General features: G+C 45.5%; 1 protein-coding gene across 1 annotated transcript in view; it reads left to right on the forward strand.

The window, feature by feature from the left end:
• AFAP1L1 (actin filament associated protein 1 like 1) overlaps positions 1–25,648 on the forward strand; it is a gene marked incomplete at its 5' end in the record, with an annotated part of 73,286 nt that overhangs the window by 33,469 nt on the left and 14,169 nt on the right. The window contains 9 exon segments of the mRNA XM_082651317.1: positions 171–382; positions 2,292–2,471; positions 4,413–4,505; positions 7,620–7,725; positions 7,971–8,123; positions 9,240–9,451; positions 11,311–11,456; positions 12,130–12,202; positions 13,780–13,891. Of these exon segments, the coding sequence (XP_082507443.1) occupies positions 171–382; positions 2,292–2,471; positions 4,413–4,505; positions 7,620–7,725; positions 7,971–8,123; positions 9,240–9,451; positions 11,311–11,456; positions 12,130–12,202; positions 13,780–13,891 (1,287 nt within the window).

The following is a 25,648-nucleotide window of genomic DNA, read 5'->3' on the forward strand; positions in this document are numbered from 1 at the left end:
TAAGACACAGTGCCCATGCGGGGGCTTAGTCATTACCAACATCACACCTCACACCTACCCCTTCACAGCCCCGGGGCCCCAGAGCAGGGATGCCTGCAGAGGGGTAAGAAGGTGCCCCCGCCCCACCCGGTGACAGCACAGGGACGGGTCCTTTCCCGTGGCTCCTGCAGACAATGACTCTGACGCCATGAGCAGCTCCTACGAGTCCTATGATGAGGAGGAGGAGGAAGGGAAAGGGCCGCAGCCCACACACCACTGGCCTTCAGAGGAGGCCTCCATGCACCTGGTGAGGGACTGCAGGATATGTGCCTTCCTGCTACGGAAAAAGCGCTTCGGGCAGTGGGCCAAGCAGCTGACCGTCATCAAGGAGGACCAGCTCCTGGTGAGTGGCCACAGACGAGTGCCTCTCGGCCTCACGTGGACTTGCATGTGCCTGTGCGTGTGTCTGTGTATCTGTGTGCATTCAGGCATGTCTGCCTCGGTTCCTCTAGGTTTGCTTTGTGCACAGAGGCTCAAAGCCCGGTGCTTCTGAGATCAGGGCTCTCCCACCCGAGAAGAATTAAAAGACAAAACAAAACCTGAAGACCTAATAAAGACTTTATCAAGTTTTGTTTTGCCAGACATGAATTTTTTATCACTTTAAAACAATGTTTATCATTTTTCATTATGCAAGTAAATGTATTTATTTATAAAGCCAGAAGAAAATAAAAAATGATTTTTTTAAAAAAACCCACCTAACCCTGTTGACCAAGAGCTAACCACAGTTAGATTTTGATGTATAAACTTCCACCCTCATTTCCATACATCTGTTTTTTCTAAAACTGAGCCCATGTAATACTTGTTATTATATAACTTGCTTTTTTAAACTTTTTTTTTAATTCACCATCTCTCATCACTAGCATTTCATAAAAGAAATCTACCTTTACTTCCAAAGTATAAGGATGGACATAATTTCAGGAAAAAAAAATGAGATAGGTTGTTTACCTATTGGCAAGTCTTACCGAACATACATACATTTGAAACATGACCTTTTCTCACGCTGCAGCAGTGAAAAGCTCATCCCAGGCCAGAACCAGGCCAAGAATCATGACTTACTTCTTTCCACACCTTATGCCTTCTATCTTTTTCTTGACTTAGTGTACTGCCTAGGACCTCCAGTACAATGTAAATAGAAGTGGTGAGAGCAGGCATTCTTGCCTCAATCCAGATCTCGAAGGAAAGTTCAATAATTCACCATCAAAGCTGACGTTTGCCATGGGTTTTTTGTAGGTGTTCCTTATTATCACATTAAGCAAGTTCTCCTCTAAGAGTCTGCGAAGAGTTTATGTTACAAATGGGTGCAGAATTTTTTTTTTTTTTTTTTTTGCGGTATGTGGGCTTCTCACTGTTGTGGCTTCTCCCGTTGCGGAGCACAGGCTCCGGATGCGCAGGCTCAGCAACCATGGCTCACGGGCCTAGCTGCTCCGCAGCATGTGGGATCTTCCCGGACCGGGGCATGAACCCGTGTCCCCTGCATCAGCAGGCGGACTCTCAACCACTGCGCCACCAGGGAAGCCCGGGTGCAGAATTTTATCAAATATTTTTTCTGCTTCTATTAGGATATATGATTTTTCTCCTTTTTTCTGTTAATATGATGAATTATACAGTTAGTTTTTGAATGATAACCCACTCTTGCACTCCTAGAATAAACCCCACTTGGTCTCTATGCAATACGTTTTTATGTGTGTCTGGATTCTATATGCTAATATTTTGTTTTAGTTTTTACAATTATGTTACGAGAGAGATTAGCCTATGATTTCCTTTTTTGTAATGTCATTGTCAGGTGCTGGTATCAAGGTAATGTTAGCCTCATAATAAGAATTGGGAAGTGAGAATCATTATTGATAAACTATTGACTTCCCAAGCCCAACCCTCCATCTCTGCTAGAATTCTCTCCCCTACATTTCTGTCATGTAGCCCATTAATAGCAGGGAGCTGGCTTCCTCCCAAGACAGCCTGTTTCTTCTCTGGTTCTTTAGACTAAAACGGTCTTCCTAGTATTGTGCTAAAATCTGCCTCTTCCTAAATAGGTAGTTGTGACCCCTGGGACCGCTCAGTGGCCCTTGAGATCTGGAGATTGCCCAAATATGCCCCTCCCAGGCTTCTCCTCTCTGTGGTGAACAGCCCCTGTCTTCATGCAGTGCCCACAGCTGGACTGGGTGGGGAGGTCTCTGTGGGGTAGGTTGAGTTTCCCTGTCTCCTCCCTCTACTCTCCGCTCCAGGAGGCCCTAACCCCTTCTATTCCTGTCCAGTGTTACAAAAGCTCCAAGGACCGGCAGCCACATCTGAGGCTAGCGCTGGATGTCTGCAATGTCATCTACGTGCCCAAGGACAGCCGGCACAAGAGGCACGAGCTGCGCTTCTCCCAGGGAGCTACCGAAGTCCTGGTGCTGGCACTGCAGAGCCGGGAGCAGGCCGAGGAGTGGCTGAAGGTACAGGGGGGCTGTGCCTTCGCCTACCCCCACTCCCTCCTTCCTTCCTCTCTTCCCCGGACCCAGCCCTCAATGGAGTGGGCCCCTGTCACTGGAAGAACAGGCCTTGCTCAGGGGAGAGGGGGTCAGTGCCCTTCACATAAAGCTAGGGCTTTATGTGGAAATGGGCTTCGGACATCTCCAGGAGACAGACCTCAGGCTGGAGACCTGTGTTCCTTCTAGTTATTTGAATCCCCTTTCTAACACGCCTACTGTGGGTTTATCCTACCTGCAACTGTACATCTCCAGGAATGAGGAGCTTAATACCTACAAAGGAAGTTGATTTTATCATTAGACAAGCTAATCCTTTTTCTTCTTTTAATAATGGAGAAATTCTGTCTTACCTTAGGTGAAACGTGCATACTTATCACATCCACCTATGACCCAGCCTCTGCATCTTGCAGCTACACAACAATTTGAGTTACCATGTACTGAGCACTTACTTTGTGCCATGCATTGTGCTAAGAGCTTTATACACATGACTTCATTTACTATTCACAGTGGGACTAATATTGTTCCCATTTTACAGATGAGGAAACTGAGGCACAAAGAGCTTCTGTGACTCACCCAAGGTCAACCACCAAGTGGTTCGGGCAAGGATTAGAAGCAAATAAGGAAACCTACTCCAAAAGCGACAGGCAGGGTGGCATACTGATGACAAGGGAGGACTTGGGTGCCACACAGACTTGAGTTCAAGTCCCAGACCTAAGTGGCATTTACTGGCTGTGTGATCTTCTGCAAAGGACTTTGCTTCCCTGTGCCTCAGTTTCTTCCTCTATAAAATGGTTCTTGTAAGGATTCTAGAGAGTACTTGATATAAGGCCTGCCAGGCAGTAAGTACTGAGTAACTGCCAGTGACTACTCTGCAGTGATGGTGAAGCCCTCACCCCCAGGCCCTTACAGCAGCTCTCCCCTCCTCTGATCTTCCTGCTGGAACAAAGAAACCAAACCCCTCCTTCCCTCCCTCCCCATCCTCCCTTCCTTCCTGTGATAACCAGCTCTCCCACTGGGATGTTTACTGTTTCTCATTACTGCCTTTGTCTCAGGAGGGGAAGGAAGAGAGAGAACCTGCATGCTGGGGTGGGGGTGGGGGAGAGTGCTCTGTCCTCAAGGGGCTGGTTGGGTCAGAAGAAGAAGCCCTAGACCTAGAGTTAGGAGGCCTGCCTTCCACGCCAGTTAGCCCAGAGGATAGGGCAGGCAGCCATGGCTTCACCTCTCAGAGCCTCATCATCCTTATCTGTAATTTGGGGATCAAGGTGCCCCTGCCCCACAAGGCTGCTGTGGGAATACAATGGGATAATCCACGCAAAGCCACCTGACAGATGAGCAGCAAGTGGTCTGTTATTGTTTCATGGTCTGGATGCTTGTGCTGCATGGCCTCAGGTGAATGCCTTGGAGTCTCAGTTTCCACATCTTTGAAATGGAGAGAATAACCCTGGCTGCCCTGCAGGTTGTTGTAAAGTTCCAACATGTCACAGAAGTGAGTCCTCATGCCTGCGCAGGGCATCCTGGTTCACATGGCCCTTCACACCCATCATCTCACTGGTCCTCACACACCCAAGGACGTAATAAGCAGAGGACCACTAATATCCCCATGTTACAGATGGGGAAACTAAGGCCCAGAGCGGGGAAATTGCTTTCCCAAGGCCACGCAACTAATTAGTAATGGCACCAGGTCTAAAAGCCAAGCCTCTGGGCCCAATTCAAGGGACAGACAAAGAAGAAAGCCTGTTCAGATCCTGACGTGCCCCACAAATGGGGCAGGAGGCCACATCAACCCATCTCTTCCACCCAGTGATCCCAGCTGCTCTGCCTGATGGCCCTGACCAACAGACCCCATTCTTGCTTTTGCCTCCACAGGGTCCCTGCCCACCTGCTCACAGATGTGTGTCCTCTCCACAGGTCATCCGAGAGGTCAGCAAGTCCGTTGGGGGTGCTGAGGGGGCAGATGTGCCCAGATCCCCAGTCCTCCTGTGCAAGGTGGACCTGGACAAGGTACCTCTGTCTTCTCAAGGTTCCCTCTGGGCCAGGCAGTGGGGATTCCACACGGGCTCTGCCCCAGGGGACTCGCAGGCTGGTGGTAAAGCCAGGCATTGACAGTAGGCATTCAATAAATGTCTACTGAATTCATGAATGAATGAATGCCCGTGTCCAAGGTGCAGTACAAGCCTGAGGAGGGAGTGACTACCCTGCCAGGACAGGAAGAGGTCACGTTGGAACTGAGCCATGCAAACTAAATTGAAATTAGTCAGAGAAGGAGTGTGCCCCACTGGCACATAAGTGAAACGGTTGTTTCATAGTCTGTGAGGCCAATGGCAAACATATGCTAATGCCTATGCTTCACCAGGTGCTGTGGGTGATCAAGGGACTCCACCTCAAATCCTAAGGGGAGAGTTAAGACTCCCATACAGGGCTTCCCTGGTGGCACAGTGGTTGAGAGTCCGCCTGCCGATGCAGGGGACACGGGTTCATGCCCCGGTCCGGGAAGATCCCACATGCCGCGGAGCGGCTGGGCCCGTGAGCCATGGCCGCTGAGCCTGCGCGTCCGGAGCCTGTGCTCCGCAACGGGAGAGGCCACAGCAGTGAGAGGCCCGCGTACTGCAAAAAAAAAAAAAAAAAAAAAAAAAGACTCCCATACATGGGTCTCACATGACATAATAAAGGCTAGCATTATAGAAAATATGACTGTGTGGCCAGGACTGTCCTAAATGCTTTACGTGCATTACCTAATTTAATTTCTACAGCAACTCTGATAAACTACATTTTCAGAAGAGGAAGCCAAGGCACAGAGAGGTTTGCCCAAAGTCACATATAGTTAATAAGGAACAGAGCTAATTGATTTACACACCACCAGCCTGCCTCTCAAGGGGAGCTTCCTGAGCTCCACTGGACGAGTAGTTAGCATCTGCCGTGCATTGGGTACTGTGCTAGGCACTGGGTGCAGTCCTAACAGTAACAGACACACCCCCTGCCCTCCCAGCAAGGGGTTCAGACATGAATCCAATCACATAGACTTAGAAATGCCAAGCTGTGTAAGCGCCAGGGAGGAAAAGTACCAGGTACCCTGGGAGCACATGACAGGGGCTGATCTTGTCTCAGGGTCAAGAAAGGCTTTCCTGAGGGAGCACAATACAGAGAAGGGTGAAAAATTAGTGAGGAGGGGGAGGGAAAAGGCATTCCAAGCAGGGAGAACAGGCCCTGGAGGAGGAAGAAGCATGGATGGAAAGAGGCCAGTGTGGATGGGTTCGGAGAGAAGGGGAACGTGTCAACTCTATTCGACTGTCCTGGAAAGACGTAGTGAGGGGAAAAGGGCTCATGCTGGCTGGAGGGGCAAGAGGGGTTAGGGAGGTTGGGCACCTATGTTGAGCCTTAAAGAATGGGCAAGACTCTGCCCCACTGGGGCAGAGGTGGACCAAGGGACAGGGGCTGCAAGGGAAGGGAGCAGCAGAAGCAAAGGTGGGGTCAGCAGAGTCATTAGGAGAGGAAGGGTGGAGGGCTCACTCGGCCTTTGCCATTAGTGGAGGCTGAAGGAAAGCAGTGTTGAGGACGTGCGTGTGCGTGTATGAGTGTGAAAGAGTGTGTGTGTGTGTGTGTGAAAGAATGTGTGTGTGAGTGTGAAAGAGAGAGTGTGTGTGGACACACACCTGCAGCTGCATGCTGTGGTGCAGTTCAGAGGATGGGTAGAGGGGAGGAAGAGGCAAGCCTGTAGAGATGGGCTCTCCTGTGGCTGAGTGTACAGGGGGAGGGTAGCTAAAATGTTTAGCGTGGTATTGTTGGAGAAGAGTGGGAGTGAGGACGTGGTATAGGTGGCTCTGTCTCTCCATGGATTCCTGTGATTGAGGTGTCATCATCATTAAGTCAATTACAAAGTGCTCACAGTGTTTCTTTGTATTTGCTTTCTATCTTGATGAAAAACTTACCATCTGTACACCATCACAGAATAGAACCATAACTTCTGTCTCACAATTTACAGGGGTGATTCTTTATACTTGACAGTTCTAACCAATTTCTGACAGTTGCCATTTTTCCAGCCTTTGGAAATTGGGGGGAGTACATGGCCTCTCTTATCTCTCCCTGCTTTCTAGTACTATGCTTACAGCAAAGCATCCCTGAGCCTGGTCTGGGGTATCCTTGGCAGGAAAGGTTTAGGGGCCTCAGAGCTCTGTAAGTCCACCTTTTTAAGTTGATGGGTGTCATTTTAGTCTTGTCCTGAGTCTGGCTGGCATAATTTGGCTTCTTAAAGTGAGATGGCCGCATACCACACAGGTGTTAGAAATGATACAGTCTGTTGGCCTCACAGTTTCACTTGGGCCAGTTCCCTGGTACCTCACAGCAGCCCACTGAAAGGGTTGTAATTCAAGTGAGAAGCCTTGGGGAGATGAAAGGATTTTCCCACATTCCCACAGCTAAGTAGAGACTTCATTTCTTCCAAGGTCCATCTGACTACTCTGCACCACTCCGTAATAGGAATGAATGAATGACTGGTCCAGAGTTGGCATAATGAGTAAAAATTAATGTTGGCTGACAATGAAGTTGTTACCATGCTGTGTATGTGCGTCTTTACCATCCTCTCATCCAAGCTAGAATTGTAATGGACTCCTTTCTCATCACCACTCACATTTACTGGTCACCAAGTCCTGTCATAACTATTTTGAAAATGCCAACTCATGTCTTTTTCTCCATCCTCACTGTCGCTTGGTTCATCCCCCTATCAAGTCTCAGCTTGCCCAGGATGACACTCTAAGTGCCTCTTTTGCTTCCAGTCTTGCCCCCCTCTTATCCACCCCCATGATGCCGCTGGGGGCAGCTTCCAAAACCAACTCCATTAGTGTCCCACTTAAATACCTTCTCAGCTCCCCATCTACCAAATGTAGTCCAAACTCCTAGGACATTAATCTCACTCCGTTATATTGAATTCCTCACTCCCCAGATAGACTGTGAGTAACTGGAAGACACAACCATCCTAAGTCATCGTTGTCCTCCTCGTACCAGTACGGTATCAAGCACACGACAGTTGCTGACAAATATCTGTTAGCTAATCCTCACGTACAGGGGTCAGGGGGAGACTGAACCAACAAAGGAGAACTTTCTAAGTGTGCCCTCTGATAGGGGGCTGTCTGTGTCCCTCCCCAGAGGCTGTCCCAAGAGAAGCAGACCTCGGATTCCGACAGCATGGGCCTGAGCGACAACTGTTCCACCCTTGGCCGCGAACACGGTAGGAGCCTCTGGGGGCTCAGGCGGGAAAATGCTAGAGCTGGGAGAGGGCTTGCCACAAGCACACAGTGCAGAGCAGGTCTTGACCACTCTGGAGACCTAGGTGATGTGACCTGGCCTATCCATACCTGGAGCTGTAGGCCAAGCCCTCTGTGCAGGCTGAAAGGTTGGGGGGAAGGGCTAGGGGCGGGTGGATCTGGGACTTGGGGCTCCCTCCCTTCCCCTAACCCACCTCCATGGCAACAGGCAAAGGGAAGAAGAGCAGCCTGTCAGAGCTGAAGGGTTCAATGAGCAGGGTTGCGGGCCGCAAGATCACCCGTATCATCAGCTTCTCTAAGAAGAAGGCACTGGCCGATGACCTGCAGACATCCTCTACCGAGGAAGAGGTTCCATGCTGTGGTGGGTACCGGGCATGGGGAGGTGAATTCAGACCCTGTTGATGAGGGCTCCTGGGGCCAAGCCAGGAGACCCTCCAGGCCTAACCTACCTCACTCCCAAGGCAGAGGACAGAATCCTCCTACTGGGAGGCTAACCCCCACTCCATCAATAATCCATGCCCTTCCATCACTTCTCCTCCATGAAGCCCTGACGCCTAACAGAAGGAAAAGCCAACTGGCTCTATTTCTATTCTCCCTGTGACCTTAGTGTCAATCACTGCCCACCTCTGGGCCTCAGCTTCCTCTACTATGACAAGAGGAGAGTATCTTACTTCCCAGTACATAATATGCCAGGTGTTTAAGTTACGGCCCAGTCTTACAAGGATATTTCTTGCTTAAAAATGTTTAAGTACTTTTCATTAGAAATGCATTCAGTGTGAGTTAAAAGGAGTTTGGAAGGAAAAAAACATATTGTCTATCTAAATGCAGTTTTCCATGTACCGGAATCCAATAGAAAATCATGTATTTTAGATAAACAGTAATATTCCGCTAACCTGGAAAGAATATTATAAAAGCACATGGCTATAAAGAAATATTTTGTAAGTGGATCAGGACATGTTATGGTAAAAAATAAGTTAAAATCTAAAACGTTGAGGGAATTCTAAACTCGTCAGCCATCAGCCTGTCCCTTACAAGTTTTATAATTCTTTATCTTGGCTAGATGTTTTTGTTCCCACATGCTGCCACCAGGTGTCAGCATCACCCATTATTTTCTGTCTTCAATGAGAGTTTTGACATTTTAGTAGGAAAGGCAAGAGGAAGAGTTGTATCTTTTATTCATTCTGTATGGTAGTTCTGTCCTTTTCAACAAGCTTGGTATAGTCTAAAGGCTGTGCGTGTATGTACAAATATGATTATCAGTCCCCATTTCATAGATAACAAACTGAAACTCAGAGACAGAAGAGGATGCCTGAGGTCACAGACCACGAGTGAGCTGATCCGGGACCCAGAAGGCCTTCTTTCCAGCTAGAAGACAAGGGTTATCCAAGTGCTCTGTCCCCGGGGTGTAGACCCACGCACCCTGACTTGTATCCTCCAGGGCTGTTAGGAGGTCACACCACTGGTCTCCCCCTCCCAGGTTACCTGAATGTGCTGGTGAACCATGGCTGGAAGGAACGCTGGTGCCGCCTAAAGTGCAACACCTTGTATTTCCATAAGGACCGCACGGACCTGCGGACCCACGTGAATGCTATCACCCTCCACGGTTGTGAGGTGGCCCCAAGCTTTGGGCCCAGACACCCATTTGCCTTCAGGATCCTGCGCAACCGGCAGGAGGTCGCCATCTTGGAGGTGAGAGGAGAAAATTCAGGTGGGCCTTGGTGGTAGGAGGTGAGAGGAGCTCTGGCCTGGACTTTGGCTTTTGTCCACAGTACCTTGCTACTGACATTATAGGGACTAAAGAAGAGGGAAAGTAAGCCAGCTGTTGCCAAGTAACCACAGAGTTGCTGGTTAAACTATAGAACACCCACTTAAATTTGAATTTCAGATAAACAACAAATAATTCTTTTTAATAGAAGTACATCCCATATTTGGGACATACCTATACTAAAAAATGATTCACTGTTTATCTGAATCTCGAATTTAACAGAGAATTCTGCATTTTTATTTGTTAAATCTGGCAACCCTAGACCCAAGGTTTGTTTATTCTGCCTTAGAAATATAATCCCAAACCTGAAAGGCGTTTAGTCTGATCTAACTCCAATCTGATTCTGGAATCCTCTCTAAAATTTACTTCCCACCAGTGACTGTTCGCCTCAGATAAACCACTGCCCTTCAAAGTAGCTTGCTCCTCCCACCAAGCAACTAAATTTTTACGAAGATTTTCTCCATATTGAGTTGCAATCCTAAGCTCTGTGAAGGCAGTGACCACACCTGTTCTGCATACTTTTGTTTTTCCAGAACCCACCATGATGTCCAGCGCATACTAAGGGCTCAATTAAGAGCTGTTGAACAAATGGCTGAATGACAATGCGATTTCATTTCACCCATTCATTTTTCATACCTACCCACCGGCACCAGCCCTCCTCTCAGGGGTCACCCAGAATATGCTGACTCTCTTTTTACATGTCAATCCTTCAGCTATTTAGAATTTAAAATATTAACTGGGAGGAAAACTTAAACAACTACCCCCTCACATTACAGATAAGAAAACTGAGGCCAGGGTAGGCATGTGCCTCATCCAAAGCTCCACAGAGGATCAATGGCCTCTAGTCTTTTCCTAGAACTAAGACCCAGCCTCTTGGTCTTGTTTTCTTTGCCCAGTACCCACTGCCTGTGTCAGTTCTTAAATTTCAGGAAATATTGACTCTGTAAGTCACTTTTACTTTTGATAGTTTGAGATGGGTCTCTTATTTCTCTTCAGTTAAACAAAGAGCTTTCTGGCAAAAAGTGTGCTTTTTAAATTCAAATTCAGTATTTGTGTGCTAACTTGATTTTATAATGATGCTCTTTAAATAAGAACATAAGTAGGGCTTCCCTGGTGGCGCAGTGGTTGAGAGTCCGCCTGCCGATGCGGGGGACACGGGTTCGTGCCCCGGTCCGGGAAGATCCCACATGCCGCGGAGCGGCTGGGCCCGTGAGCCATGGCCGCTGAGCCTGTGCGTCCGGAGCCTGTGCTCCGCAATGGGAGAGGCCACAACAGAGAGAGGCCCGCGTAGCACAAAAAAAAAAAAAAAAACATAAGTATATGTTTAGTTGACCAGCAACTTCTTGGAGATTTTCCTGTATACAGTACTATATATAATTGGCATTTATAATACAAGAAAAAAATTTGATTGGGTTATGTGATAAATAGCCTCCTCATTTAATAAAAAGCAAATATTAAAAAAAAATTCAGAGAACACCTGAATTTTGTTTTCATATCCAAATGGTCAGAAAGGCTCTGAGGATAGTGAGTGAGGTTATGTGTCTTAGAGAGGTAGTCAGGGAGGGCTTCTCTGAGGAGGTAGCCTTAGAGCAAAGACCTGAATAGAGGGAAGGTGGGAGCCACTTGGGTTTCTGGATGTGTGTTCTAGTCTTGCTCCTCTTGGATCCCTAAGTATTGGGTACGTAACAGATACTATATGAATATGGGTTTGGCTGAAGTGAGCAGGTAGCCAGAGGCTCTGATGGTGCCAAAGTGAACCCAGCTTGTGCCTCCTCTCCCTCAGGCAAGCTGCTCCGAGGACATGGGCCGCTGGCTCGGGCTGCTGCTGGTGGAGATGGGCTCCAAAGTCACTCCCGAAGCGCTGCATTATGACTACGTGGATGTGGAGACCTTAACCAGCATCGTCAGTGCAGGGCGCAACTCCTTCCTGTGAGGGCCAGCACCCCATGGCCCACAGCCATGCGCAACCTTTCCTATCTCAGCTCCCTCTCAGAGGCGGAGTCCAGCTTTGGGAATGGGAGGGGAGGGAGGAAGGGCTGAGAAAGGCTGCTTCCTTGGGAAGTCAGAGTGGGTGCCTTCCTCTTCTAGCAGGCAGGAGTGAGCTGGTTAAAGGAGGTAGCCCAGGGTCAGGGGACACTGTGGACGGAATGAGCCAGAAAGGAGAACCTTTTTTGTACAGTGGCCTGCGCTCTGCTCTCATGCCATGGAAACTTAGCGTCCCCATACCCTTGAGCTTCTGGGCGGGCACAGGGCTGGTGTGCAGAGTTTGGCATTAAAAGTACCATATTCAAGTCACGGTTCTATCACGACCAACAGCTTGGGCTGGTTGCTTGCCAGCCTGGATCCTCTGTTTTCTCGCTTATAAAATGGAGGTGATGAATCACCTGCTTCCTGAGTTGTTATGAGAATCCCATGGGTCCCTGCCTATAAAGCTCTTAACACATCAATGTCCTAGTGCTGCCTGGCATGGTTGCTATCACTAACTTTCTGACCTCCATTAAAAGGTGCTGCCAGAATCAAATGAGAGAATGGACAGGAAAGCACTGTAAGCTGCATAAGTATCATTGTCACCACCATCATCATCAGTCCTTGTATTTTCTAGATATGCAAGATCCTGCCAGGATCAGTGGCCTGAGCCCCAAGTCTATGATGATGTTCCTTATGAAAAGATGCAGGTACGGTCCCTTGGGACTTCGGGGAACATGGCAAAAGCCACTTATTAGCTCTCCCTCACTACTCCTTTTTTCCTTTGCCTCAGAGAGATCATTTTCGTTTAACCAGCAGCTAGAAGGCGGGGGAGAGGGGACCTTCTTACGACAGACCATGGCTCAGGGGAAAGAATCTCTGGAACAGGAGACTGAGCAGTACAGTGGAAAGATACCCTGACCAGGAAGAAGAAAGCGCTCTGCATCTATAAAGCACTGCTCCAGTCTGAGCAAGGTGTTGGACTGTCCACCCCTGTTTACTGCTCTGTGAATTGACTGATTCAGTAGTGTCTCAGGGGGATGATAACTGGGTGGCTGCCCCCAGAGGCCTTTACCTGGTGGCACCCACAGTCTAGGCTTCCGCTCCCAGGACACTCTCCCTGTCTTGCTCACTAAACCAAGGAGATGCCAGCTTATTAATTTACAGTGAGGCCTCTGTAGCCATTACTTGACCCATACTGCTCCGCAGCACGCCCTGTGGCTTCTCCTGCCACGGGAGAGCCAGAGGATGACATGATGACATTCTGATCAGACAGTGGTTGGTGGGTCAGGCCTCACAGCTAGAGGAGAGAGAGAGGGAATCAAGCTTCCAAGGAAAGCAGATGTGTTTGCGGGCCAGGACCCCTGCCTTGGACAGTGCTGGATGACACTCTGAGCTCTCACCTCTAGGACTCCCTTTGCTACTAGAAACTTCTCCAGCCATCCTTCTGTCTATATGGTCTTTTTCAGACTCATATGAACCATTAGATGCAGCTTGAGACTGTTCTCAGCTGCAGAGTTTAGTAGCAAGACAGCTTAGTGCTTAAGGACATGAACCTTGCACTCAGGGCTGAGTCCAAGTTACCTTGGGCTTCATTTCTCTGGTCCTCACTTCCTGGCTCCACATAAATATGATAAAAGCTACCTGATAGGACTATTGCAAAAACTAAATGAAATGCTTTATGGAAAAAACTTAGCACAGTACCTGGACATTGGAAGGTCTTATACAGAGGAGTAAATAGTACTGTTTTTATCAACAGCAGTATTGTATGACATTATTATCATATTCCACTCATGGTTTCCTGAGCTTTGACAAGATTTTGAGTGTTCTCACGACTCTTCATGCAAAAATGTATAGCCAGTCTATTAAGTTATGTCAGTTCTACCATTGGCTGATCTCATCTATGACTTTTTTTTTAACCTAAGACTTTATATTAGCAATTTGGAAAACTTGAAGGATTCGTCCAAATGATGTGAGGACAAAAATATCTATGATAAATCAAATATGGTCACCCACAGTCTTTTGAGACTTCCTAATTTTCCTCTCAGCAGAAATTCCAGTTTAGGGTTGCCTTCTGCTGCCCCCCACAGGAAGGTATGAGGATCAAGTAATACACTGCTAGTGCAAGTGGTTTATAAACTGTTGAGGGCTGCACACATCTAAAACTGTAAGGCCAAGATCTCAGAGGTCATGTAGTACTCAGCCACTGAGCGCGCACCAGAAAGCACCTACACTGAGGATTCTGAGCCCACCCACACTTTACCTTCTCCTTCCATCTCTCACCCAGGATGAGGAGCCTGAGCGTCCCTCTGGAGCCCAGATCAAGCGCCATGCCTCCACCTGCAGTGAGAAGTCCCATCGGGCAGACCCACAGGTCAAAGTCAAGCGCCACGCCTCCAGTGAGTTCTGTGTGCAAGGGAAGAAGGGAGGGAAATAGTCCGGGACAGGGGCGGGGTCGGGGGGGTGTCTCAAAATCAGATCCTTGCTGGGGTCACGCGGGTAAATAAGTGAAGAGAGGTATAAGAAAATACTCTAAGAAAAATAACAGCACAAGCAGAGTGATAAAGGGCAGCTAGCAGGTGGCCTCAGAGGGGAAACAACAGAGAATGGGTTGGGGGAGACTGAAGGAAACTGCAGTGCTCAGATCCCAGCTCTAGGGGCCGCTACTACTTAGCTCCAGCCAAGGCCCCCATGCAGCAATGCCAGCCCAGATTTGCCAATTATTCAAAAGAGACCAGAAATCTACTTATTTTTTAATATAAGCAACGATTGAAAACTTTTAACACTACATAAAGCCATATATATATGGCTTACGTCTGTGTCCCAGCCCAAGCTCTGCCTAGCACGCCATAGGAGCTTGCTGAATTGCCTGATCGCCACACTGCACAATAATGACTAACTATGCCAGACAACTCTATGTAAGTTCTCTATGATTCCCAACATTAATCTCTACTCCTGTATGATTTATCTTTATGAGCAAGCCAGCTTCCTGTAGGACAGCATGTCCTGAGTCTTTTATTTGTTGTTTTTACTTTCTTCTCTCGTACTTGAACAAAGTCAAGTTCTAGTCTTTGCTTTTTGAAGATTTATTTTTTAAAATACTTTTCTTTATGATAGCTCCATTTCATTAGCGTAGATAATCTCTTCTGGGAGTCAGGAGACCTATATTCCATTCCTCACTTGGTCACTAAATTACTGTGTAACTTTGGAAAAGTCCCCTCCCCTCTCCAGAGAGTTTCCCCTCTGAGCAATTAGAGGTTTGTTGTGTAGCATTCCTTATACTGTATGATCAGAGACACTAGAAATACAGGGCCTTATGAAATGCCCATTTCAAGATGGGAAACTAAATTGAAATAAGCATGTAAGATTGAAGAAATCATAAAACATAAAAAAAAAAACCCAAAAGCGAAGATAACAAAAAACAGACTCTTTCTTCAAATTAAATCTTACATTGAAGCCCAGTTTATAAGAGAGAGAGAAAAGTGGAGGTGCTTTGCCTGGAGTCTGGAGGCCCACTTGGCCTCTCCTTTGCCCCACATGGTAGCCTGTTACCCATCACTATGAAATCATAGGGCTCCTTGCAGACAGTTGGAAACTATGGATCTAGTCCAAAAATGTTTTTCAGATGAAGGAACTGAAGAACATAAGAGAAAGGTCTTACCCAAGATCATGTATTAACTACCTACTGCTACATAACAAATTACCCAAAACTTCATAGCTCAAAACCTAAGTGTGTGTTATGTCAGTGTTCTGTGGGTCAGGAATCCCGGGGCAGCTTAGTTAGGTAGTTCTAAATTGGGGTCTCTTGTGAGGTCACAGTCAAGACGTCAGCTGGTCATTTGAAGTCATCTGAAGGCTTGACACGCTGGAGGATCTGCTCCCAAGATGGTTGATTTGTATGCCTGGCAAGTTTGGGCTGGCTTTTGGAAGGAGGCCTCAGTTCCTTGCCAGGAGGACCCCACCATTGGGCTGCTTGTCCTCATGACAAGACAGCTGGCTTCCCCCAGAGCAAGTGACCCAGGAAGGAGGTACAGGGCAGAAGCTGCAATGTTTTTGTGAACTAGCTTTTGTGATAATTTCTGCCATATCCTAATGGTTACACAGGTCAGCTTATCTAGTGTGGGAAGGGACTGCAAAAGGCCACAAATATGAGAAAACAAAAATCGTGGGAAATGAGGGCATTACTGAGAAAAATGGTGCCATGAGAAGCTCCACAGACCCTTTCCCCAGAAAACAACCAAAACTGGTAAAGATTGCTAAATCAGGGCTTCCCTGGTGATGCAGTGGTTAAGAATCCGCCTGCCAATGCAGGGAACACCGGTGCAAGCCCTGGTCTGGGAAGATCCCACATGCCACGGAGCAACTAAGCCCATGCACCACAGCTACTGAGCCTGCACTCTAGAGCCCGTGAGCCACAACTACTGAGCCCACGTGCCACAACTACTGAAGCCCGCGTGCCTAGAGCCCGTGCTCTGCAACAAGAGAAGCCACCAAAATATGAAGCCCACGCACTGCAAGGAAGAGTAGCCCCCGCTCACCGCAACTAGAGAAAGCCCGTGTGCAGCAACAAAGACCCAACACTGCCATAAATAAATTAATTAATTAATTTTTAAAAAAAGATTGCTAAATCAATCATCTGAAGTCTCTAGAAATTGTCCTAAGGGCATATGGCAAATGAAGATTTATTCTAGAAAATTTACTAAATCTCAGTAAAATCAGTGAGAGTTTGTGGCATTTGAGCCACCACCTTCTCCTTTACCCTTTTCCCAGCTCAGTGTAACAAAATCTCCAGATGTGGACAAGAAAAAAAGGCTCTCTCTCCTCTAGCTCCCAGTCAAGAGCTGCAGTATCTCCCCAATAAGAGCAGGTAACGAGCATTTCTCATCACCCCTAGCTATGTGCTACAGACACTAGATCCCAAGTGAGTGCAGCCCAGAAGTAGGGTGCTCCCTTTCTCTACCCAGACCCCACTCATAGAGCAGAGGCTCTACTGCAGGTTGGGCAGGCCAAAGATGTGGGGGCCCTGACTGCCCTCACCCCAGCTCACTCATAATGCAGGGGTTCCACACTAGGAGAGGAAAGCTAAGAAGACCAGAGGTTACAGTCGCTACCCAGCACCCTGCTCACAAAACAGAGATGTCACTCAAAGAGAAGCAGGCCACTGTTCCCACCCCTAGATTCAGAAGAGTGACTCAGAGATTTTGCCCAAGGTGAAAGGCAGGTCATAAAAACAGTGAACTCCAAAGCTCCCCTTCAAAAGAACTGACTTTAGTGGAAACAGAGTGTGGAGCAAATGATGACACAGAGCATTGTCAAAAACAATAAAGCAGGGACTTCCCTGGTGGTCCAGTGGTAAAGAATCCTCCTTCCAATGCAGGGGATGTGGGTTCGATCCCTGGTCGGTGAACTAAGTTTCCACATGCCGCAGGGCAACTAAGCCCGTGCACCACAACTATTGAGCTCGCATGCCTCAACAAGAGAGCCCACATGCGCAAACTACAGAGCCCACGCGCTCTGGAGCCCTCACGCCATAACTAGAGAAAGAAAACCCGCACACCACAACTGGAGAGAAGCCCGAGCACCACAACAAAGAGACCACTCACTGTAACAAAAAGATCCCACATGCCTCAACGAAGACGCCATGTGCTGCAACTAAGACCTGATGCAGCAAAAAAAAAAAAAGGAAAATAAATAAATTCAATAAATAAATAAATATTTTTTAAAAAATAGAGCAATCAGCTGAAAATTAGTGGAGCCTAACAGCTGGGTGTGATCCCTAAGGCTGTACCCATTCAGGATCAACATCAGAGGCTTCATGCTGCAGGGAGAAATGTACTTCACTAAAAGAGCCAACTAAGTCACTAAACAAATAAACAATCTGGTGGGGGTAGGGGTCAGTATACCTAGAGATGCTACAATATATTATATAAAATGTCCAATTTTTTAAAAAAATTATGAAACATGCAAAGAAACAGGAAAGTGTGACCCATACAGAGGGAAAAAGGCAGGCAACAGAAACTGTCTATGAGAGAACCCACATGTGGAATTTAACAAAGATTTCAAAGCGTCCTTTGTAAATATGTTCAAAGAACTAAGGGAAACCATGCTTAAAGAAGTAAAGGGGGCTTCCCTGGTGGCACAGTGGTTAAGCATCTGCCTGCCAATGCAGGGGACACAGGTTTGAGCCCTGGTCCAGGAAGATCCCACATGCCATGGAGCAACTAAGCCTGCGTGCCACAACTACTGAGCCTGTGCTCTAGAGCCTGCAAGCCACAACTGCTGAGCCCACGTGCTACAACTACTGAAGCCCGTGCTCCTAGAGCCTGTGCTCCACAACAAGAGAAGCCACCACAATGAGAAGCCCACGCACCGCAACAAAGAGTAGTCCCCTCTCGCCGCAACTAGAGAAAGCCCGTGCACAGCAACAAAGACCCAACGCAGCCAAAAATAAATAAAAATAAATAAATTTATTAACAAAAAAAGAAGTAAAGGAAGAAATTGGAGAGTACAAAGTAAAACTGTCACTGTTTGCAGATAACAAGACACCACCAAAAAACTTCTAGAGCACATCAGTGAATTTGGTAAAGTTGCAAGATACAAAATTAATATAGAGGAATCTGTTGCACTTCTATACGCTAACATAGAACTATCAGAGAGAGAAATTAAGAATAAAAATCCCATTTACAATCACATTTAAAAAGAATAAAATACCTAGGAATAAATCTCTTTTTTTAAACTTAGATAGGTTTTTTGGGGTTTTTTTTTTGGCCATACCATGTGGTTTGTGGGATCTCAGTTCCCCAACCAGGGATTGAACCCAGGCTGCAGCAGTGAAAGCCAAGAATCCTAACCACTAGACCACCAGGGATCTCCCAGAATAAATCTAATTAAGGAGATAAAGACCTATACTCAGAAAACTATAAAACACTGTTGAAAGAAACTGAAGACAACACAAAGAGATGAAAAGATATACCAGGCTCGTGGATTAGAAGAATTAATTTTGTTAAAATGACCATATTACCCAAGACAATCTACAGATTCAATGCAATCCCTATTAAAATACCAATTGCATTTTTCACAGAACTAGAAAAAATAATTCTAAAATTTGTATGAAAACACAAAGATGCCAAAGAACCAAAACAATCTTGAGGAAGAAGAACAAAGCTGGAGATATCATGCTATCTGATTTCAAACTATACTATAAAGCTACAGCAATCAAAACAGCATGGGAATGGCACAAAAACAGACATAGAGATCAACAAAACAGAACAGAGAGCCTAGAAATGAACACACACTTATATGGGCAATTAATCTATGGCAAAGGAGAGAAGGAAATACAATGGGGAAAAGACAGTGTCTTCAATAAACAGTGTTGGGAAAACCTGAAAATCACATGTGAAAGAATCAAACTGGACTACTTTCTCAAACCATATACAAAAATAAACTCAAAATGCATTAAAGACTTAAATGTAAGACCTCAAACCATAAAACTTCTAGATGAAAACATAAGCACTCACTGTTTGACATTGGTCTTAGCAATATTTTTGGATATGTCTCCTTAGGTGAGGGAAACAAAAGCAAAAATAAACAAACAGGACTACATCAAACTAAAAAGCTTTTGCACAGTGAAGGAAACTATCAACAAAACAAAAAGGCCACTGACTGAATAAGATAAAATATTTGCAAATAGTATATCCAATAACAGATTAATATACAAAATATACAAAGAACTCATACAATTCAACATCAAAAAAATAAACAATCTAATTAAAAAATAGGTATAGGACTATAGACATTTTTCCAAAGAAGTCATACAGATGGCCAAAAGGCACATGAAAAGATGCTCAACATCACTAATCATCAGGGAAATACAATTCAAAATCACAATGAGATATCACCTCACACCTGTCAAAACTGCTATTATCAAAAAGACAACAAATAACAAGTGTTGGTGAGGATATGGAGAAAAGGAAACTCTTGTGCACTGTTGATGGGAATGCAAATTGGTGCAGCCCCTATGGAAAACAGTATGGAGATTCCTCAAAAGATTAAAAATAGAACTGACATATGATCCAGCAATTCCACTTCTGAGTATGTATCCAAAGAAAATGAAAACACCAATTAGAAAAGATATATGCACTCCTATGTTTATTGCAGCATTATTTACAACAACCAAGATATGGAAGGAACTTAAATACCCATCAAAAATGAATGGATAGAAGCCCTGCCCCCATTGTCCCAGGAATGCGTGGATAGCAGCCACCCCTAGGAGACCCATAAGCAGGCGCCAAGAGCTGCCCCCACTGTCCCTGGAGCACACAGATAACAGCCACCCCTAGGATACCTATGAGCAGATGCCAAGCCCTGCCCCCACTGTCCTGGGAATGCATGGACAGCAGCCTGTAAGAGACCTGCCCCCGCTATCCCAGGAGACTGCAAAGGCCACGGTACCTGCACACACCATATCAAAGTGATAACTGCCAGCACATGCTGAGGAAAGAGGCAGCAAGCATACAAACTAAAAGCAGCCCCTCGATTCCGGAAAAGATTGCGGAGTAGAGGGACTTGAGCTCACCTCCTCTCACAAAAACACCAAAATCACAACTAACTGCTGAACAACCATCAACAAAAAAGATTGGAACCTATCAAAAAGCATATTTTACATCCAAAGACAAAGAAGAAGCCACAGTGAGATGGTAGGAGTGGCGCTTTCATGACATAATCAAATCCCATACCCACCAGGTGGGCGACCCACAAACTGGACGATATTTATATCGCAGAGGTTCTCCCACAAGAGTGAGAGTCGTGAGCCCCACGTCTGCCTCCCCAGCCTGAGGGTCTGGCTTCGGGAGGAGGAATCCCCAGAGCATTTGGCTTTGAAGGCCAGCGGGGCTTGAGTGCCGGAGTGCCACAGGACTGGGGGAAACAGAGACTCCACTCTTGGAGAGCACATACAAGGTTTCTCATACACTGGGACAAAGAACAAAGCAGTAACTCCATAAGAGCTGCGGCTGGACCTACCTACGAGTGTTGGAGGGTCTCCCGGGGAGGCAGGGGTCGGCTGTAGATCAATGAGGGCGCAAGGACACTGGTGGCAGAGGACCCAGAGAATATTTTGGCTTGAGCCCTCCCAGAGGTTGCCATTTTAGCATCAAGACCTGGCCCTACCTAACAGCCCACAGGTTCCAGTGCTGGAATGCCTCAGCCCAAACAACCAGCAGGATAGGAACACAGCACACAGCAGGATAGGAACACCCATCAGCACACAGGCTGCCTAAAGCCATACTGAGCTCACAGCCACCTCTAAACACATCCCTTGACATGGTCATGCCCACCAGAGGGACAAGACCCATCTCCACCAACAAGTGGGCAGGAACCAGTCCCTCCCACCAGGAAGCCTGTACAAGCCTCAGGACCCAGGTCACCGGCCACAGGCAGACACCAGAAGCAAGAGGATCTATGCTCCTGCAGCTAGTGGAAAGGAGACCACAAACCCAGAAAGTCAGAAAAAAATGAGATGGCAGAGAAATATGTTCCAGACAAAGGAACAAGATAAAAACCCAAAAGAGGGACTTCCCTGGGGGTCCAGTGGTTAAGAATCCATCTTGCAATGCAGGGGATGCCGGTTTGATCCCTGGTTGGGGAACTAAGATCCTACATGCCGCAGGGCAACTAAGCCCTCATGCCACAACAAGAGAGCCCATGTGTCGCAACTACAGAGCCCACACACTCTGGAGCCTGTGCACCACAACTAGAGAGAAGCCTGTGTGCCACAACTAGAAAGAAGCCTGTGAGCTGCAACAAAAGATCCCACGTGCCGCAGCTAAGACCCAATGCAGCCAATAAATGAATAAATAAATAATAAATATTAAAAAAAAAGAAGAAAAACTAAGTGAAGTGGAGATAGGTAACCTATCTGAAAAAGAATTTAAAGTAATGATAGTAAAGATAATCCAAGATCTCAGAAAAAGAATGGAGGCACAGACTGAGAAGATACAAGAGATGTTCAACAAAGAGCTAGAAATTTAAAGAACAAACAGGGACTTCCCTGGTGGCACAGCGGATAAGACTCCATGCTCCCAATGCAGGGGTCCCGGGTTCAATCCCTGGTCAGGGAACTAGATCCCACATGCATGCAGCAACTCAGAGTTCACATGCCACAACTAAGGAGCCCGCATGCCACAACTAAGGAGCCCACCTGCCGCAACTAAGACCCTGTACAACCAAATACATAAATAAATATTTAAAAAAATAAAAATAAAAAATAATGAACAAACAGAGATGAACAATACAATAACTGGAATGAAAAATACAGTAGAAGGAATCAATAGCAGAATAATTGAGGCAGAAGAACGAATAAGTGAGCTGGGAGACAGAATGGTGGAAATCACTGCTGTGGAACAAAATAAAGAAAAAAGAATGAAAAGGAATGAGGACAGTCTCAGAGATCTCTGGGACAACATTAAACGCATGAACATTCACATTACAGGGGTCCCAGAAAGAGAAGAGAGAGAGAAAGGGCCTGAGGAAATAATTGAAGAGATTATAGCTGAAAACTTACCTAAAGTGAGAAAGGAACAACCCACTAAGTCCAAGAAGCACAGAGACTCCCATACAAGATAAACTCAAGGAGGAGCATGCTAAGACACATATTAATCAAACTGCCAAAAATTAAAGACAAAGAAAAAATATTGGGAATTCCCTGGCAGTCCAGTGGTTAGCACTCAGTGCTTTCACTGCCGTGGCCTGACTTTGATCCCTCATTGGGAAACTAAGGTCCCACAAGCTGCGTGGTGCAGCCAAAAAAAAAGATAAACAAAATTGATAAAGCTTTAGCCAGACTCATCAAGAAAAAAAGGGAGAAGACTCAAATCAATAAAATTAGAAATGAAAAAGAAGTTACAACTGACACAACAGAAATACAAAGGATCATAAAAGACTACCAAAAACAACTACATGCCAATAAAATGGACAACCTAGAAGAAATGGACAAATTCTTAGAAAGATATAACCTTCCAAGACTGAACCAGGAAGAAGCAGAAAATATGAACAGACCAATCACAAGTATTGAAATCGAACCTGTGATTTAAAAACATACAACAAACAAAAGCCCAGGACCAGACTTTACAGGTGAATTCTATCAAACATTTAGAGAAGAGTTACCACCTATCCTTCTAAAACTATTCCCAAAAATTGCAGAGGAAGGAACACTCCCAAGCTCATTCTATGAGGCCACCATCACCCTGATACCAAAACCACACAAAGATACCACAAAAAAAAAGAAAATTACAGGCTAATACCATGATGAACCGAGACGCAAAAATAGTCAACAAAACTGGCAAACCGAATTCAACAATAGATTACAAGGATCATACACCATGATCTGGACTTTCCTGGTGGTGCAGTGGTTAAGAATCCACCTGCCAATGCAGGGGACATGGGTTTGAGCCTTGGTCTGGGAAGATCCCACATGCCGTGCAGCAACTAAGCCCATGTGCCACAACTACTGAGCCTACACTCTAGAGCCCGCAAGCCACAACTACTGAGTCCACATGCCACAACTAATGAAGCCTGCACACCTGGAGCCCGTGCTCCTCAACAAGAGAGGCCACAAGCCCCTGCTCGCCATAACTGGAGAGGGCCCGTGTGCAGCAATGAAGACCCAACACAGCCAAAAATAAAAAGATAAATAAATTTATTTTTTTAAAAAAAAGGATCATACACCACGATCAAGTGGAATTTATCGCAGGCATGCAAGCGTTCTTCAATATCCACAAGTCAATCAATGTGATACACCACATTAACAAACTGAAGAATAAAAACCATATGATCATCTCAATAGATGCAGAAAGAGCTTTTGACAAAAATCCAACAACCATTTATGATAAACACCCTCCAGAAAGTAGGCGTAGAGGGAACTTACCTCAACATAATAAAGGCCATATATGACAAGCCCACAGCTAACATCATCCTCAATGGTGAAAAGCTGAAAGCATTCCCTCTAAGATCAGGAACAAGGCAAGGATGTCCACTCTCGCCACTTTTCTTCAACATAGTTTTGGAAGTCCTAGCCACAGCAATCAGAGAAGAAAAAGAAATAAAAGGAATCCAAGTTGGAAAAGAATAAGTAAAGCTGTCACTGTTTGCAGATGACATGATACTATACACAGAGAATCCTAAAGACGCTACCAGAAAACTACTAGAGCTCAGCAGTGAATTTGGTAAAGTTGCAGGATACAAAATTAATACACAGAAATCTCTTGCGTTTCTATACACTAACAATGAAAGATCAGAAAGAGAAATTAAGGAAACGATCCCATTTACCATCACATCAAAAAGAATAAAATAACTAGGAATAAACCTACCTAAGGAGACAAAAGACCTGTACTCTGAAAACTATGAGATGCTGATGAAAGAAATCAAAGATGACACAAACAGTTGGAAAGATATACCATGTACTTGAATTCGAAGAATCAATAATGTCAAAATGACTATATTACCCAAGGCAATCTACAGACTCAATGCAATCCCTATCAAATTACCAATGGCATTTTTCACAGAACTGGAAAAAAAATTTTTTTTAATTAGTATGGAAACACAAAAGACCCCGAATAGCCAAAACCAAGCTAAAAAAACAGACCTGGAGGACTCACGCTCCCTCACTTCAGACTATGCTACAAAGCTACAGTCATCAAAACGGTATGGTACTGGCACAAAAACAGAAATATAGATTAATGGAACAGGGTAGAAAGCCCAAAAATAATCCCACGTATCTATGGCCAACTAATCTATGACAAAGGAAGCAAGACTATAAAATGGAGGAAAGACGGTCTCTTCAATAAATGGTGCTGGGAAAACTGCACAGCTACATGTAAAAAAATGAAATTAGAACATTCTTTAAAAACACACACAAAATTAAACTCAAATTGGATTAAAGATCTAAATGTAAGACTAGATACTATAAAACTCTTAGAGGAAAACATAGGCAGAACACTCTATGACATAAATCGCAGCAATATCTTTTTGGATCCATCTCCTAGAGTAATGAAAATAAAAACAAAAATAAACAAATGGGACTTAAATAAACTTAAAAGCTTTTGCACAGCAAAGGAAACCATAAACAAAACAAAAAGACAACCCACAGAGTGGGAGAAAATATTTGCAAACAATGTGACCGACAAGGGATTAGTCTCCAAAATTTACAAACAGCTCATGCGGCTCAATATCAAAAAAACAAACAACCGTATCCAAAAATGGGCAGAAGGCCTAAATAGACATTTCTCCAAAGAAGATATACAGATTGCCAACAAACACATGAAAGGATGCTCAACATCACTAATCATTAGAGAAATGCAAATCAAAACTACAATGAGTTATCACCTCACACCAGTCACCTGGTGTGGCCAGAATGGCCATCATCAAAAAATGGCCATCATCAAAAAATCTACAAACAATAAATGCTGGAGAGGGTGATGGCCATCATCAGAATGGCCATCATCAAAAAATCTACAAACAATAAATGCTGGAGAGGTTGTGGAGAAAAGGGAACCCTCTTGCACTGTTGGTGGGAATGTAAATTGATACAGCCACTATGCAGAACAGTATGGAGGTTCCTTAAAAAACTAAAAATGAAATTACCATGTGATCCAGCAATCCCCCATGACTCCCACAAAGAGTCATGTACCACAATGTTCATTGCAGCACTATTTACAATAGCCAGGACACTGAAGCAACCTAAGTGTCCATCAACAGATGAATGGATAAAGAAGATGTGGCACATATACACAATGGAATATTACTCAGCCATAAAAAGAAACAAAATTGAGTTATTTATAGTGAGGTGGGTGGACCTAGAATCTGTCATACAGAGTGAAGTAAGTCAGAAAGAGAAAAATACCATATGCTAACACATATATATATGGAATCTAAAAAAAAAAAATGGCTCTGAAGAACCTAGGGGCAGGACAGGAATAAAGATGCAGACATAGAGAATGGACTTGAGGACATGGGGAGGGAGAAGGGTAAGCTGAGATGAAGTGAGAGAGTGGCATTGACATATATACACTACCAAATGTAAAATAGATAGCTAGTGGGAAGCAGCCACATGGCGCAGGGAGATCAGCTCGGTACTTTGTGACCACCTAGAGGGGTGGGAT

Source organism: Grampus griseus, assembly GCF_964374135.1.
Source record: "Grampus griseus genome assembly, chromosome: 3".
Lineage (NCBI taxonomy): Eukaryota > Metazoa > Chordata > Mammalia > Artiodactyla > Delphinidae > Grampus > Grampus griseus.